General features: G+C 30.1%; 1 protein-coding gene and 1 non-coding gene across 2 annotated transcripts in view; one reads left to right on the forward strand and one right to left on the reverse strand.

The window, feature by feature from the left end:
• stw (laccase) overlaps positions 1-15,021 on the forward strand; it is a 339,959-nt gene that overhangs the window by 276,372 nt on the left and 48,566 nt on the right. Inside the window, exon 3 of the mRNA XM_075362086.1 lies at positions 1,471-1,669. Coding sequence (XP_075218201.1) covers positions 1,471-1,669 — 199 coding nt within the window. The remainder of the gene's footprint in view (positions 1-1,470; positions 1,670-15,021) is intronic.
• On the reverse strand, positions 13,920-14,037 carry LOC142324307 (U5 spliceosomal RNA). The gene has a single exon (XR_012756267.1). It is a non-coding gene; the product is annotated as a U5 spliceosomal RNA (small nuclear RNA).

Below are 15,021 nucleotides of genomic sequence, written 5' to 3' on the forward strand. Positions count from 1 at the left end.
CTCCAGAGATTAAAGATCTACCCAAATATAGATTCAAATGTCCTTACGAACACCATCACACAATTCCAGAAAATTTTGTCATACAAAAATATCCGACTTAACTGTAAATATTTTAGTCAGCTCTCCACTGGAGAGTTAGGTCGATTATCAATAAATTAATAGAATTATTGAAAGTTACAAAATAAACCACACGATATGATTTCTTTCAATTAAATTCATTAAATTATTATTACGAAATTTACCGATCGTAGTAAATCAATAAAAAAAGTATATTTCAATTATTTTTTTTATTTTTTTTTAACATTACACTTGTTATGAAAGAACAAAACATAATATAATAAAACAGATTTTCACAATATTTCATGGTCATTTGTTTTTTATATTAAACCAAGGTTTACCCTTGATCTTTCAACACAGACCTAAATAAATAAATAAAAATAAAAGAAAATTATCTTTTTAGATTGCAGACTATTATACGTTAAAAAATATATATCAAAAGTCTTTTTAATATCTATATAATAACTTATTTATCCCCTCTTTAATTATTTTTAAATTAGATTCTAGTTATAAATAAATTTATACTGTATTTTTTTGGCGTAACTAATAGTTGACCCAGTGAGTAACTTACAAAAACTTTGTATCACGAGGTTAAATCCTATTTATCATAGTTGTTACGTAATTTTTTTTTTTAATCTAATAAATTTTTAATTTTAACTAATATCTTAGTTTATAAAATAATATCCTGTATATATATTTATATATATATATATACACACACATAAATTCTGAGTATACATTACTATTATTATCATTATTACAACTTATGCCACATTATTTTTTTCTTTTTATGTATATAATTCTCACATTATAGATATTTTAAAAAGAAATAATGCGTGTAATCTTTTTATCAGATAATTTGATCTTAACCTGTAACTATCAGACGTTTTAGTTTGTACAACTTATATAAGAATATAAATAAATCTTTTATTTTGTTGTTTTTTATTTTTATAAAAAAACTATCATTAATATTTTATATAATCCGATTTTCTTTGCTGATATTTTATTTTATAATACTTGATAAGTATTAGTTGACAATAACAGATTCAGTTTCCAGGGAGAAATGAACAATTTGTTTAATCGGTTTACAATGATAGTGATATGAGAAAATGATAAGGAATTTTATATTATTTACTGAAGTAATATATTCCACACCCTGTGAGATTTTTTTAGTAAAATAAATTTATTCAGATATCCAATAATTAATATCATAAGATTATAATCGTATTAGAATATATATGATGCGTACTTAGAAAAACAATAAAAATAAATTTACGTTTTAAAATATTTCGATAAATGTATTCGGTTGTTTGTATATTCATTAAACATTATACTTACAAAATCCATTTAATTCGAATTACTAAAAAAAGAGTTAATGCAAAATCTTAATCTGATATAAATATTTGTACACAGGCTTCGGTCCAGAGATTCCAGAAGCTCCAAGGTATGCTCCGGCTTCATCATTGGATTTTGATACAAGAGGTCTTGATGAATTACGAAGAAATCCGTTACTTTCTTCTCCAGAAGAATGTGCAAGAGCGTGCAGAGAAGGGGAACCACCAAAAGTCTGTTATTATCACTTCACTCTTGAACTTTACACCGTACTCGGAGCGTAAGTAAACAACTTTTATCATATCTTCATTATAATTTATGTTCGTTCTCAAGTCACTTTTATTTATTGAACAATTTTTTTTGCTTGATGATATCGCCACATAAGCTTGAAGCTTGTACGCGGAATATGGAAATGGTATTTTGTAACGAATGAAAAATGCCGTGCCTGACTGGGATTCGAACCCGGTACCTCCGGGTGAAAGGCCGAGAAGCTACCACTCCGCCCACGAAGGTCGACTAAAGTTAAAGGCTATCTAACATCGGACACTTAGGCATTCCTAAAAGAGGAATAATATTCTCAAGAATAATTAGTGTCCTAGCCAGGGTAACTAATTAAAGTAAGGAGACAAATAAGTTTTTTCATTTACCTGAAAGTATTGTTCTAAATCAGCATAACAAACAACCGGAATATAGGTGTTATTAAACCCTACAAATGTTCTCCTTAGGGATTGGGTATATAATAAACCGAATTATTTTCAGACCGTAATAAGTGCCTCTTGTACCTTAAGTGCTTTCCCCATGCATTATAATTTTAACAACGACTGGGAAATAATACAAAAATAACAAATTTTTCTACTTCTTTAATAAATATTTTCAGTCTCAGCCGTTTCTTGTACTACATATTCCATCTTTTATAATTTTTCCATGATTTTTCACAAACTGTCATTCTTTCCAATGCCGGTAATATTTTTTTTGCTTTCATCTGACCCCGCCGTCTACGTTCTGGTACCACCCAAACAAACACCTTCGGCGGCTATCCTCATTCATCCTTACCAAAAGACGATGGCTGTACCATTCAAGTTGTTTTATTTCGACTATCTCGGTTATCGTGCTGTTAAAGTTCATCCTATTTAATATATTTTCCTTACCCGTCAAATTGAATCGCATCATTTCACAACTTCCTTGCCCCTAAATCCTAAGTTTTATACTCGCATCTTCTTTAAATGTCTATACGACACACAATTCTCTGACAGTGGGGCTTGCATATTTTTCTTTTTACGTTGTCTTTTATTAAAACAGAGGATGTAACTTTCTTATTAAAACCTAGCCTTGACTGATCTTCCATCTACTATCTATGTTAAAACAATGATCTGATTTCAGTAAGACGATAAAATATTTGACTAACAAAAATATTTTGCAATAAATTTGTTTTTCGGTAAATAATAATTACACCACTGCCAAAAAGGAATTTAATGTATTTAGGATGTGTGTGTGTGTGTATGTATGTTTGTTTGTGTATGTTGTATGTTTGGTCCACCGTAGCAGCTCAACAGCTGAACCGATTTAGATGTATAACCTCGCGTTGGAATCCTTACGTTACTGGGAGTGTCATAGGCTACATATATATTAAACAAATTTGAAAATAAAATATTTTACTATATAAAAATACTATATATAAAACTGTCACCCGCAGGCTTTAATTATCCTATATTAAACAGCAACGTTTGTCAGCAATGTTTATTTTTGGCAGTCGTGTTTTTAATATTTAACTCTTGTTTATAATATTCACTGTCTCGGAATTCACTTACCTGATATAAAAAATTGGATATACATATCTAATAAAATTTTGTTATTATTAAAAATACCGGGCCCAATTTTAAGTCAACCGTGGTAATTCACTCTATTTAACTTGGCATGACCTCTTAATATTCTATCATCAGGTCGTCCACAACCAGTTGGTTATTTTATTTTTTTTTTTAATAAGTGTATTATACGTGAAAGCACACAGGGCTTAACCCAAAATTACGAAAAAAAAAAGAAAACATAGATGACAAACCGTGCTCTTGACATTTTTACCAACTATTCATCTCTTAAAAAAAAAATGTTTAATATTAATTTTAATTATAGTCTATATATATAAAACAGTATCTCTATAGCTCTCTCTCTCTCTCTCTCTCTCTATATATATATATAACTGTCACAACCGTAAAAGTTGTAGGTGATTAAAACGAGTCTGTAAAAATATTCGATAACGGTATAGTCATTTTTAAAGAATAACAATCAATACACGCCAGGATTACTTAGGAAAATGAATACGATTATTAAAACAAAAAGAAAATATAAGATTAAAAAAATGGTAAACCTGAAATGTATAACTTTTTTTTAATTAAATAATATTATTTTATATAAAGCAAAAAGAGTTTATAAAAAGGTTATTCTAATTTAAAAGAGCTAACAGTTAGTAAAACTTAAAAAATTATAAATATAAAATAATAAGATTGCAGAAAAGTTAAACGTGAAAAAACAGTCAGTTCTATAAAATTTCAATAAAATTAATTCATAAATATTATTCAGTATTACATTATTAAAACAACCCATTTTTCCACAAGGACAAGTAGATTACATAAACCAAACTTATAAAATTAAAGTTATAAAAAAAAACACAATAGAAACAATAGACAGAAGAAAGTGAAAAATACCCGTAAGCAATCATGTTTATGGTGATAAAAAACCAGTTATATTCAACACTGATAATTTTATAGAGAAAATTATAATAATTTAACAAAACAAACAACCACTGAATGTCTCTAATAAAAAAAAATTACAAAAATAACAAGACAACTTAATAAAATTCGATTGCAAGTTCCTATAAAATCGATGCGTTGTTTCTACTCGGTTGTGTATTATTTTTACATTGACAGAGATACGATTTAAACTTCATTAAATCTATTTTACACATGAGTAAACTTTTATTCAGAAATTTATATTAAAGTACAATTTTTTGTTTACCTATTTATTTAATGGGTATATATATATATATATATACATATATATATATATATATATATATATATATATATATATATATATACCCATAAAATAAAATAAATATAAAAATATATAAAAAATATGTAAAATGCAAAAAAGGGATGGAAAAGACAATGGTAATTCCAGTATTATAAGTGTATATTAACTACAATTAAAAACTGTAGTTTTAAATCAGATTTAATTTTACGAAACATAAATTCTTATTTTTTATAATTTTGTTTTACGATTTGCTTCATTGACTGAAAACAATCACATGTCAGGTTATTATTTCGAGAGTTCTTGATTCGATACTCTATATTATCAGATGATTTGCGTGAAATTTTTACGCAATATATATGTCACAAGTTTTACCTGACAACTGGAGAATAATGATATTTTAAATTAAATCATTATAAAAAAAAAAATTAGAAAAGGTTATAGAAAAACATGAAGTATTGAAACAGAACTTGATAGACATAAAAATTACATTACTCAATTTTTACTGTCTACGAACTGAGAGAATTATCATTACATTTTTAATTAATTTATATTTTATGTCATTCCTCATTTGATTGGCTTGATTGCATTCTCCATCTCTTTCTATTTGCTGCTAATTTTTTATTAACCTCAACATAATTCCTTGAATATCCTCAATTATCCGCTAAATATATCCAAGTATAACATTAAATAGCTTACCAACTGAGCTGGATTTAATCAACAAACGGTTGAATACATGGAGGATACGCTTTAATCACGCAAAATCGAACCGTGTAACAATCACTATGAGAAAAGGCGACTGCCACGCCTCCACCTTGATAGCGTTTTATTTTCCCAAACTGAGGGTGAGGTACCTAGGTCTATACTTCGATCATCCACTAGAGTGGAAAGTTTATATAAGAGACAAGAGAAGGCAACTTGAGATAGAGTTCAAAGAAATGTTCTGGTTGTTGGGCAGACGTTCTCGTATATCCTAGAATAAGACACTCAATAACTCTAAAACCTATGCGATTGAACTACGGGGCACCGCGAGCAGAAGCAATGTCGATATCTTATAGAAATTTTAGAATAACCTAGTGAGGTGTATAAAAGAAGCAGCTTGGTTTACAAGGAACAATGAGATCCAGGATTATTTAGGATTACGATACTTACCGGAGGAGATACAACATTTCAGTTCAAAGTACGAACATCGGCTTAACCAAAACATAAATCAGTTGGCAGTGAACCTAATAAAAAACGGATTGAAATTACAAGGTTGAACCGACTGCAAGTTATAGATCTAAGGTGTTCCAGTAATGTCTTAATGTGTCTATAGTAAACTCAGATGTGATTCGTGCATTACCTATTCGACTTTTAATTTCAGATTTGTTACATTATTTTTCTTTTTTTTACATCGGTTCATTTTTTTTTACTTCTACTTATTATGATATATTATTTTGCTTTCTGTTGTTCTAGCGGTGTTCAGTTTCATTCATAATTGCTAATTGAATATGCTTTGCATAAAAGTTTTTATTTTAGTAGTATGTAATTTTTGAGGAGTTTCGCTGAGGACTCCTTTCATATAATTTGGGATGTGATCCGGTTTATGTAAATATAACAGATTGTAAATAAGCGTTAAAACAATAGAAATATATATATATATTTCAAAATTTTTCTTCTACAGTTTTCTTCTGTACATCCTCTTTTGACTAAATTAACTAAATCTGGATGTCTTAATACACAGTTTATAAACCTACTTTGTCATTTTACAAAATTCTGAAATATTTGATCGATGAATTAATTCACCGCAGAAGCTTATAAGGAAGCTTGTTCGTGGGGAATAAAAATGGAAATTGTTAGCCTATGACAAATGTCATGCCTACCGGGGTAAGAACCCGAGACCTCCTGATAAAAGACCGACATGCAACCACTCCGCCATGGAGATCGGCGGATTTTATCCTTTCTCACCTCTCCTATTTATCTTAAGAGCTTTTCAATTCAAATTTTATTAAATATCTTATTATCACGTTTGAAAGGATTCTGTTGTTTTCTTTTCTGTTTTACCTATTCGTGTCATTAAAGTAAAATTTTACATACCGCACAAATATTTTCAAGAATTTCTTAATTTTCTACACAACACCTCACCTTAACTACGCTCACCTTGCTTGTGCCGGTCTGTTTTTTTAAAATCTGCATTACTTTGTCCATCCTATATAATTTTACTACCTAAATAAAAAAATTCTCCCACTTCCGGTATATTTTCTTCTTGTATCTTGGTATTTAATTCCTCATTACCCTTCTTTCTCTCATTTCATTATATTTTTATTTTTAGTTTTATTTATTTTCAGACCTAATTTTTTTCTAGCAAAATATACATTCAGATATAGTATTTATTCTAACTCGGTTTTCATTTTTCTAAAAGAATAACGCCATCGGTTGTTGTAACATATTTTTTCTCTACGGATAGTTACTGCACTCTCAATTTTTTTCTTCACTTACCGTATTGCTTCTGTTTTGAACAAGTAAACGGGTTATATCCTTGTGCCACTTCTATCTAAATTAACGGTAATCTTTCTTTATCTTCTATTCTCATAACTCTACCTCGTATTTAATATTTCTCATAAGTATCTCTTCTCTACCTACATTTAAGGACGAAATTACTTGATTTAAATGCGATAAAAAAACTTTAAAAATATAGATTTATGACTTTTCTAAATTAACGATTTATAAGAATTTGAAATTTTAAAAACAAAACCGTTTCATCCGTTCCCGTTCGTCATAACGCCCCAAGTAGGAGCGGCAAAAGATATTACAAACTTTCCTTACTCCTTTCTGAATCAAAGCATGCATTACTTTTTTCTACTATTATTACTGCTACCTGATTTTTACACAAATTATAGATAAATCTATCTTTTAGATTTAAGTCCGAATTTTTTTTAATTTTAAACATTCATTCTATTCCACAATATTAAATGGTTTCTCCGGGTTTACTAGATTTAATAAGGTGGTTGTAATCTTTTTAAGTCTGCCTTCTTAAATCGATCTGAGAGTCCAGATGAGCCTCTATTAAACCAATCCTCTTTTTGAAATCGAACTGGTTTTCACCTGACAGACTGCATATGATACATAATTATCTTTTTTCTATAAGGAAATCAGTTTAAAATCATTGTTAACACTAAATCACATTATATTAAATATTGCTAAAAGGATTTATTTAAAAAGATCTTCATAACACTCAGAATGAATAAAATTCATGTACTATTATTTTAGTCAACTCTTACCATCCTACCCTACTAAACGGCATTTGTATGTGTGTCTGTGTATGCGCCCCCCTTGGCTTAGCACCGGTATGTACCAATCACTAGCGGAAAATCCCGATTCATTAGTACAAATCTCGTGGTGGTGAGGTGTGTACTTGTTATATTATTATATATGCAAATTATATATCAAAGTTTGGGAAAACTTAGTACTTTTTAACCGGATCTGAATATTCGGACGAAAATCGCAAATATCTCAAAAACGGTCGGTCATAGCGCTCTGAAAGATTTTTTCTATCCCCCTCGCCAATATTCCACCCGGTGGTACCCGATGGATGATAATATTTTCAAATCCACCAGAGGCGCCGTTCGGAAATTGGGGAAGGGGTGCGATGGGGTGCCACGTAATATCTCGGCAACCGCTCGTCCGATTTGCACGATTCAAACGGCGTATGTATCATCAGGTCGAGCGCTAACTGCTTAACGCATCGGGTACACCCTTGAACGACCGGATCTTGATATCCGGAAATTAAATCGTTTAGCCCTATGTTTTGATTGCACTCACCGTAAAACGAACCGATCTGATCTTTCGCTAAATACGCTCTAACCTAAGCGCTAGCGCAGCTGTAAAGTATAAACTTATGAAGATAAAAAAGTAGAAAATAAAAAATTCGAGTATACAAAAAAAAACTTTTTAAAAACCACTCTTAAATTAAACGCGCTAAAATGTAAAAAATATTTTTAGGACGGTATCTGAGAATGGATTTGACAACAAGTTGATGGTGATGTGTAAGATTATGTGAAAGTCATAGCTTCAAATTAAAAATTTGATGTTTTTGTCAATTTTTTCTTATATGTGATGAATGGCTTAAAGAGTGGGGTGCAAACACGCATAAGAAAAAATTATCAAAACCATCAAATTTTTAATTTGAAGCTATGACTTTCACATAATCTTACATATCACCAGCTTGTTTTCAAATCCATTCTGAAATACCGTCCTACAATTATATTTTACCTTTTAGTGCGTTTAATTTAAGAGTGATGTTTTAAACGTTTTTTTACATATTTTTTATTTAATTATGCGATAGTTTTTCTTCATAAAATAATGAAATATAACCAAAAAGTAGGCACCAGTATGTACCAATCACTAGCGGAAAATCACGTTTCGTTAGTATGAATTTCTAGAGTTAAATTTCTAATTTAACTTTCGTTACATCGATTTTCATCATTCAAAAAAAAAATATATTTTTACACAAGTTAATCAATTTTGGACACCTAATAATCCCATTCCGAGATGCCGCCAGGGCAACCCCCCACCCCCGAAGAGCCTCCCCGCACGCCTCCACAGCTAGTCGTGTAAATTAACATAGATTATGACAAATGGAATAAAGAAAACTTGTATGTAACTGCGTAGTGTGCATGTGTTAGAAATTCTACTAATGTGTCTAAAAACATACGAGTACAACCGAAAGATATGAACGGATTCTTCGTCAGTTTGCTTGTTTGATATACAACTATCCTGAGTTAATATTTATTTAACAATTTGTTTTCGGATATTATTACTGCATGTAAATTGGATATTATTACTGCATATCTAACTGTACAAGCATGTGTATCATCTGGCGTTGAATCTACTTGACAATTGTAAGAGTAAGACGACTGAGGAAGCTACATGTAGTGGACCTCGCTGATCTTGATCGATTGATAATCACTGGAGTGCATGACCCGTGGGAGTGGGACCCGTGGTTATTATGTCAAAGATAGTTTAAACTTTTAAGAATCTATACTGGAATTTGACATATGTTAAAGCTGGTGGATGACTGAGTCGCTGTCTGATTATCTACTGATAATTCGGTGTCTTTATTGTTTTATGACTATTGTTTTTATCAGACTTTAATATTTAAGACTTTACTTGGATGTCATTACTGTTTGTCATTTTATTATTCGTTATCTATTATTTTTGTTTCTGATATTGCTCCGTTTGTGTCATGATATGTGATGCATATTATTAATATTATATTTGAGATGGGCTACCTTAGGATGGTTTCCTGACACGTTACTCTTAGCTAAAAATTTTACAAATGAATGAAAAATATACGCGCGTGTGTGTGTGCGCGCGCGCCCCGAGTATACTAACTTTCATGAATAATTTATAAAACGATATTTTTTAAATCCCAAACGATATCGTATAATTATCGTAATTATACGATAATTATTATACGATTAACATATTGTCAAAATTTTAAAATAAAATTTATTTAAAAAAGTATACAATAAAAATTTATATGATTTTACAATTTTCTTTTTCAATTAATGTTTACATAAATATTATTTTCATAAATAAGTTAATAATTTAGTAAATATTGACTGAAAAGTACAGTTTAACGTAGTTGTTTTTGTTCATTTTAAAATCCCAACTATTAAAAAATAAAGCTTTTTAACTACTGAAGAAAACAAATATGAACCAGAAACAATGTTTATGAAACTAAGAAAGAAGTTTGTCAAATATTTCCTTTAAACCTTTTTTGGGGATGATAATGTACGAATCTGTGTTATAAATAATTATGTGGAAGATAAAAAAATATCTAGTTCTATGAATGCGTTGATATGTAATTTTAAAGAAAATTAAGATCGGAAGAAAATTAGGGAGAAAAAAAAATTTGTTTTGACAAACTAAAAAAATTGCTTATACAGAAGGACAGATCACAAAGAAAATATTAAAAATGTTAACACACATCCAAGAAGGAAGAAATAAGGATACTCACTTCCATGAAAAATAAGGGATGATAGGTACTTCATATGTTACAAGAAATATCTACAAGAAAAAAATTGGATATAATTAGATAGATAACCGATTTTGTTTAATAACTGAATTCCGTCTTTCAAAAAAAAAAAAAATGTAAAAAGAAAGTTTTGTTGTCCTGAATGAAAGACCTCAACAAAAAATTATAAAAAACCTGTTAAAAATTAAAATATTGTTAAAAGTAAAACATGCTTTTTATAATATACTCCATTATAATTATACGAGTAGAAATCACATACATGATTATTAATCACAAAAAAACATAAAAATATGGCCTCTAACCTTATTAAAGAAAAAAAAAATCACCTCTTTCATTTACGAGACGCTTTTGTATTCATAATAATACTTGTGGGAGTAATAAGAGTGAAGTAAAATGTTTAACAGTATTAATATAAAATTGTTACATAATTACTGTTAAGAAATATTAATAATATATTATACTATAGTAAATTGTATAACCTACCTTGTTTATAAAGCTTGCCCTACTTTGCTCGTATAAATGAACACACTATTATATTTCAGTTATTACTATTATTACAATATTATAATTACGTACAATATTTTGTTTATTGTAGTAATGTAATTTTAATTGTTTCAAATAAAAAATCAAACTTTTTTTTAATATATGAATTGACATTTATCAAGTAAAATTGACCTTCTGTTTAAAGGTCAATAATAACTGTAAGGGATGTCACATATTAGAATATGTACAACAAATAATTAAGACCAAAGAATATAAAAAAGTCTGAATTAAAAGATTAACAAAGACCGAAAGAGCAGATTAATGTATCAAAACAAGTCAAATGATTTGGATGAAAAAATATTTTTTCTATACAGATACTTTTCAAGAAATGCAAACGTAGAAGACTTTCATACTGATAACAAGAAAAACTTCAAAGAACATAAAGAAGGTACAGTCGAGCATGAGCTCCGACTAAACAGAATGTAGGAACATAGGGTGACCGGGCTAAAGGTATCCAGAAGTAATAGCCTATATTTAGAAAAACATTTCTCGTAATCTCCTCAATCGACAGGCAATATCTCCAAGATTTATTCTGTATACTCTCAAGGCTAGCGGAATACGCCTGCGCAGGCAAGCCGACTCACAATACAATTGTAGTCAGTTGAGAAGTGGACCCCACAACAAAAGGTTCAGTCGGGTTTTGGTTAGTGGAGTTACAATCGGTTACGCGTGTTCAACGGCGTGTACGAACCGAATGGAATTTCGATCTTACATCGCATTCTATTCTTTAGTGGGATACGACTTTAAGAGAAACTGGAAGACTGGTCTCACTAACTAGAAATCATCCAAAAGTTTCAGTTAGTTATGAGACTGGATCGTGTACGCGATATATTGATTGCGGCTCCTGGGAAATCAATTAGGTGGACTATTTACGAACCCTAAATTCCTCGTTCTACTGTTCATGACATTGTACATAAACGGGTACGTTTGTGAGCTTACAAGTTGCAACTCCTTCATAACGTTAAACCAAATGATCGCCGTCTATGATATCAGTTTGCTGTGTAGGTAATGCACCGTGTCGAAAACAATCCTAATTATCTTGATAAGTTGTTTTTTAGTGACGAGGCAACCTTTCATATGTTCGGGAGAGTTATCGAAGTTCGGGTTGTCGAACTTGGGTTACTGAAAACCCCCTTACAGTAATCGAAAATGAAAGGGACACACCGAAAGTTAATGTCTGATTAGGGCTCCACAAAAATGGTGTCATCGGTCCACCTTTTTTCATGGAGCCCACTGTGACAGGACACACATACCTCAACATTCTCGAGAACTTCTCTGCTTCACAAATTACTGCAGGCTTCAGTTTCCAATAAGATGGTGTTTCACCGCACTTTCATAGTGATGTTACCGTGTTTTTGAGAACACTTGCCCCGGATGTTGGATCGAACGAGGAGGTACAACTCCTCGCCACTTAGATCTCCAGATATCACTCCTTTCGACTTATTTGCTTAGGATTTATTAAAAGTTGTGTGTAGCAAAGAAACGTTTGAGATTTTGACCGTTTAAAATAAAGAATTGTTAAAGCTGTTGGTCTAATAACGCCGCAGATTCTTTTCCTTTTCCCTCGCACAGTTTTGCCTTTAACCAACCTCAAATTTTGCGATTAAGTTTACAAAAATATATTAAAAAAAGTCGTTACTATGATAAAACAAATACGCCTTTTGAGTTCAAACAATCGCAGTTTCCCATCCGGGTTACGTTCGCTATGAGTAACAGCAAGGCACAGTGGCAATCACTTTGTGTGGCTGGCATTAACTTGAAAAGTCCATGTTTTCGTACGGCCAAATATGTAGCTTGCTCAAGAGGCGGTACGCCAAATAATTTATGTCTGTGCTCTGAACGGACAAATGAAAAACGTAGTGTTTTCATTTGTTTTTCATTTCTTCCAGCGAAGGTATATTATAGTTTACATTTCAGCTGGATATTATCATACAATTCTATGAAAGGAAGAATTATAAGAAAATATGTTCCTTTCTTCTGAAATCCCTACATCTAATCCGAAAATCTAATTTCCGGATGGGTTTCTTGATCATCACTGGAGGAAAACCAGTTTTCGTTGCAGCGTATATTTAACCTGATCATTGTCAAATCGTTTATCAATAGTGTGCTGCTAGCAGCTATTACTAGGTTAAAATACTACAAATACTCCAGAGGAACTAACTGTTAATGTGATGGTACTTGCCACCAGAAGGGAATTGTTTCTTAGTATTTGCTTATTATTGTAATTCCTTCATTGGTAAATCATTCTCACTAACACTATTTTTCAATTTTATTTTTGTTTTAACGCCTAAAAATAAACTCCTTTAAAACAAACAAAAAAATTGGTTTGTGTAGAACTACGTTTCGCACGAGATTTGAGCGTGACGTCTTGCAAAGACATGACCGATGGTACACTTTTTTTAATAATAAAAATAAATATACATGACAGACATCGCTAATTAGATATTTAAAATGTAAGAATTATTTATTGCGACATTGGTCGGTCTTTGCAAGACGTTCACGCTCAAATCTCGTGCGAAACGTAGTTCCACACAAACCAATTTATTAATTAGAATAAGTTGTTGAAAGTACGTGTACCGAGCATATTCCTCAAATCCATCTTGAGGTGTAATTTTTCTTTAAAATAACAGGAAAATGGCGGAAAAGTGGGATCGAAATTTTTTCAAGATTCGCGGCATATGTAAAAATATGTACACACACACTATGAGTGAAAAAAAGTATTATTCTATTTTTTTAATAGAATATTGATTTTTGTTAGTTTAAATATAAAAAGAAAAAACAGCTACTGTTTTTAGAGTAGTAAAAAACATAGTAATAAGAATTAAATAATTATTTCTTTAAACAACTTCCACTAAATCAAATTAACAATGAAATAGAAATTAATAAGTATCGGAGTTGATTTGTATCACTTTGGTACACAAACCAGATCCAATATTCATATTAACGGCCCACCGGAGCAGGCACTAACAAAAAATTATTAAAGACTCATCATTTGCCTCCTTCCACGGAAATCTTTAGTAGAATGCAAAAGATTTATGCGAAATGAAAAGATGCCAGAGTTACAATTTCCCGATCAGTTACAAACACACCTCATCTGACGTACAACTACCTCTGTTTTGAGAAGTTTCAAAATGATGCACAATAATTAACCGTAAGTATTACACAACTGACATTAAGAAACATAAAAAGTTTACACAAAAAAAGGGTTAAATAGAAAATACAATTTTAATTTCTCAGCAGAAAACTTTTAAAAAGTTATATTTAAATATAAATTATTATTGAATACATTTTAGTTACATTTCTCAACGTTAGATAGCACTTAAGTATTAATAAACTGTACTGCTAATAGCCAGGTTTAAGATAGGCAGTACCTTTGTAATAATTCTGGGAGTAAAATTCTATTTTATTTAGTAGAATTTTTTTAACATCACATTAAAATAAAAAATATGGTTAAATATTTAGCAAACAACTAAATAGTCTTTATATAAGGTTAAAGAAAACTCTAATTGGTTTTCAAGAAATATTTTTAACCTGTATGATGCTGAAGTCTAGAAAGTTCTTTAAACATCTATATTTTTTTTGTAGTTTATTTTCTGAATGAAAAACTTACAACTTTAATTTTTTTTTTAAATCTCTCTAACTTCACATAATCGTAGAAAAGGGGGAGAATCAGATAATTTTATTGGCTTAAAAAAAATTCTCATTTTCTTTGTATCTATTACACTTTTAAATTATTTTTCTATTATGTTATTCGTAAAATGTAAAAAAATACATGTAAAATATATGTAATAGATGATAGATACAGAATAAACAATATTTAAGCGTTTCATACAATAAGCAAAAATTAGACAAATTTGTTACAAAACTCTTACCGGCCCGATTTCATTTATTAAACAACGAATAAACGCTCAAATATGGTAAATTTTTGGCAGCAAATTTATAATTATCAAATTTAACCAAAATTGGGATAATAACTACACTCTCTGCTAATTATATGAGTATGTTTAATAAATTAAATCGGGCCGGTAAGAGTTTAATATTCGTCG

Source organism: Lycorma delicatula, chromosome 4 (assembly GCF_047948215.1).
Source record: "Lycorma delicatula isolate Av1 chromosome 4, ASM4794821v1, whole genome shotgun sequence".
NCBI classification, from domain to species: Eukaryota; Metazoa; Arthropoda; class Insecta; order Hemiptera; family Fulgoridae; genus Lycorma; species Lycorma delicatula.